This window comes from Sinocyclocheilus rhinocerous, unplaced genomic scaffold (genome assembly GCF_001515625.1).
Source record: "Sinocyclocheilus rhinocerous isolate Xijiao unplaced genomic scaffold, SAMN03320098_v1.1 scaffold25418, whole genome shotgun sequence".
Taxonomy (NCBI): Eukaryota; Metazoa; Chordata; class Actinopteri; order Cypriniformes; family Cyprinidae; genus Sinocyclocheilus; species Sinocyclocheilus rhinocerous.
In genome coordinates this window covers 8,413-12,197 of record NW_015656928.1, presented here as the reverse complement: position 1 = coordinate 12,197, position 3,785 = coordinate 8,413, and the positions used below count along the sequence as shown (strand labels likewise).

General features: G+C 40.4%; 1 protein-coding gene across 1 annotated transcript; it reads left to right on the top strand.

Moving 5' to 3' along the window:
- The first annotated feature begins 6 nt into the window (after positions 1–6).
- On the top strand, positions 7–2,599 carry LOC107720834 (serine/threonine-protein phosphatase with EF-hands 2-like). The gene is made up of 4 exons (XM_016528669.1): positions 7–179; positions 243–297; positions 381–602; positions 2,415–2,599. Exons 1-4 carry the CDS (start codon positions 54–56, stop codon positions 2,597–2,599), a joined length of 588 nt encoding a protein of 195 aa, XP_016384155.1. The 5' UTR covers positions 7–53.
- The last annotated feature ends 1,186 nt before the right edge of the window (positions 2,600–3,785 follow it).

The following is a 3,785-nucleotide window of genomic DNA, read 5'->3' as shown; positions in this document are numbered from 1 at the left end:
TCTCTCTGTCTCTCTCTCTCTCTGTCTGTCTCTCTCTCTGTCTGTGTGATGCGATGCGGGCGGCGCTGCTCATCCAGAGCTGGTATCATCAGTATGTGGTGCGGCTGGAGATGAGACGCCGCTGCACCTGGAACATCTTTCAGTCGATAGAGTATTCTGGACAACAGGATCATATCAAGGTGAAACAACACGGATCTCATTTCTGCACATGAAACACGCTCATGCTGTTTGTGTCTCTGCAGCTGTATAATTTCTTTGGTTACCTGATGGATCATTTCAGTTCTGCCAACAGCCGAAGTAAGAATCAAGTTCTTCAGCTGTGTCTGATCTGATGAAGTGCTCAGGGTAACTGAACAGACTGACACATGCGTCTCCTTCAGGCAATCTGGTCTCTCAGATGTTTGGCGAGAGCGAGGTGTCTCAGGACGCGGAGTGGGAGAGACGCTTCTGTTATAAGCACATTGAGGTTCCAGACGTCTACACCGGCCCGCATCTCTCTTTCCCACTGAGCATCTCCAACGTCACGGAGCTGGTGCACGCCTTCAAAAACAAACAAGTACAATTATTCCTGTCAAAGCAGCTTCATTTACATGTTACAAAATGTGTGTGTTTACGGTTTTTTACAATCACTAGATTGACACATTTCTAAATACTAAAGTCACTTTCTCAAAACTCTTCACACAGTTCTCCTAACCATCTTTCAACCTGACACAGCAGTTCATTTCACATTAAAATGCACTAAAACTACCAAAACACTTAATTAATGCCTCATTCTAACAGAACACTAGCAAACAAACACACTTTATCATTCATAACACAACCTAAAAAACACTAACAACAGGTAGCATTATCTAATGTTTTCTTTTATAAAATTTCTTCAAAAAACCAGAATGACACTCTCTACTGTTTATAATTGACTGCAGTATATGTTACAAGGTCCATGTTTATATTACAGTGCAAAATTATTCCTAAGTTTTCCTCTTTTGTACAGATGGTAATGAAAGTGAAAGACTAACACTTGTGAAGATGTTCAGCTACATGCAACTGCTTGCATAGTATTTGATTTTTTACATTCAGAATATTTTTCTATATGATATTACTGTAGAATTGCAGTGATGCTGAAAACCTTCATTAGCTGTTTGGATGTGTTTAATTAGGATTAGAGCGGAACTCTGCAGGCCTCCAGCAGGACTGAACACGACTGCTCTAAGAGGATTTGCACCTTCCTCTCGTCTGTCCATTTACACATCCACAGATCGTTTGTCTGCATTAGCAAATAAGAACTGTAATGAAATCCTCGGATTGCTTTACATTAAAACTCCATTCAAGCATTGTCTTGTTGATTATTTCAGTATTACATGCATTTTCTTTGTCTTATACTTTATAGGTTAGTTACGCGCTCACGTAATTTCGATCACATAACTCCAATTCTTTTTCAGCTGCATTGGCTTCCTGTTCATTATCGTGTACATTACAAAATTTTTCTTCTTACATACAAAGCTCTTCATAATTTGGCACCTCATTATCTTTCAGATTGTACACTCCTTTGAGATCATCTTCTGCAGATGTATTTGTCTGTTCCAAACTTCAAGATGAGTTCCTTTGGTGGTAGGGTTTTTAGTTGTGCAGCGCCGAAGTTATGGAACTCTTTACATTTGCACATTTGCCAACTGGATTCAATTTCCCATTTTAAAGCTCCGATAAAAACGTATTTGTTTAGAATAGCTTTTAATGATTTGCTGGTTTAATGTGTTGTTATAATGCTTGCATTTTATGTTTTATTTTATACTGTACGGTGTCCTTGAGTGTCCTGAAAGGCGCCTATAAATAAAAGGTATTATTATTATTATATTTTTTAAGGAATTATAGAGGGGCTGTTTACACAACACCATTTTCAACTAAAAACAGAAAACCTTTTATGTGTTTTGGCTGTTCATTTACACGACAGCAGCATTTTGGGGATGTGAAAATGCAAACTTTTGAAAACAGGTCTTAAAGCACAAGTTATCACAAGAAGTGATACCGTTATTGTCTCTGTGTAAACTACAAAAATGCAAATTCATGCATATATGTATTACATGTTTGTGTAGTATTTCTTTACAAAAATCGCATTGCCAACTGCTGGCCTGGATCCGTGTGACCAGGGAAGGTTTTGACAATGTTGTCTTCAGTACATGAAAAACGCAAAGCCAAAACTTTTCCATTTTAGCACATTGTTGTTAGGGTTAGGGAACACCTGTTCATTTAGACCCATTGACACAGGTGTATAAAATCAAGTGTCTAGCCATGCAGTCTGCATTTACAAACATTTGTGGAAAGAATTTGTTTTGAAGATCTCAGTGAATTGAAGCATGGTACTGTGATAGAACGCCGTCTTTGCAATAAGTCAGTGTGTGAAATTTCATGCCTGCTAGATATTCCACCTTCAGCTGTAAGTGGTATTACTGGAAAGTGGGAGTGTATAGGAACAGCAGCCACAAGCCCACATAAAGTCACAGAGTGGCTCACCGAGTGCTGGGGCTCATGTTGTGTAAAAGTCACCAACGCTCCGCTGATTCCAGAGCTGAAGAGGATCTCCAGCAGAACGTTACCTGCCTGACTGCATTGTGCCAACTGTAAAGTCTGGAATGGGGCTGTTTTTCAGGGATCGGCCCTGAAGAATTAACATTTCCCAAGATATTTTGGACAATGCTATGCTTCCAACTTTGCGGGAACAGTTTGGGGAGGCCCTTTTCTTTTTCTGTTCCCCGGTGCACAAAGACATTCAATTCAATTCAAGTTTATTTGTACAGCGCTTTTCACGATACGTATTTTACCATTTGACTTAATCTCTTTATATTAAACAGACATGGACAAACCGGATAAGTCCGTTTCCCTTGGATAGAAAGATCACGAATTTAATACAATTTTAACTCAACTGATTTCATTCTAAATAAGGTGTGCAGAGCTGCCAGAAAACAAGTTCACACCAAGAATAACTATAATGGTAACTATATTAGTGTCTTCGCTCTTTTTATCTTATCAGAGAACTCACAGTAAACGGCTCCAAACACAAGTGATCGTCTTTATGACAGGAAAGAGCAATACTGAGCGCTTTTCTCTGATGTCGTCACAGGTTCATGGGGAAATGATTCTTAAACTTCTGCAGAAGATCTTCAGCTGGTTGCCGCTGGCCACCGTGATCGACCAGAAAGTTCTGATTCTACACGGAGGAATTTCTGACAAGACAGACTTGAATGTGATCGCCAAACTGGACCGTCACAGAGTACGTTACACTTAAGCAATCGCATGAAACCCAGTGGTGGGCGTTGTTGTGTTCATGTGTGTCTGTCGTTGTGTTCTGGGCTGTTTCCCCTCAGTTCGTTTCGGCCCTTAGTCCCCTGAAGAGTAGAGGAGCATCGGCGAGGCTGAAGGAAGCGGCTCTCGACCCAGACGGAGATGACGAGCTCAGCACGGGACGGAGTAGAGTTCAGTCTCTGACTCACGGCACACCGCTGAGGTTCTGGAGATGGATGCAGATGAATGGAAACAGGTGAAAACACAAACCCACTGAACTTCACTGGAGCATTGATAACACCCAAACACACACACACACTTTCACTCACTCCTGTCTTTCTCACTCATCACAGTATGACCAAACAATTTGAAGAAACCTTAGAAAAAAACTACTGTGGCACAGTACTGTGATGTATCTGATGGTAATATCATGGTACTTTTATGTATATCTTGATACTGAGTGATTACCATAATTTACTTCAAAGAATACCACGGCATTACCATGGAGT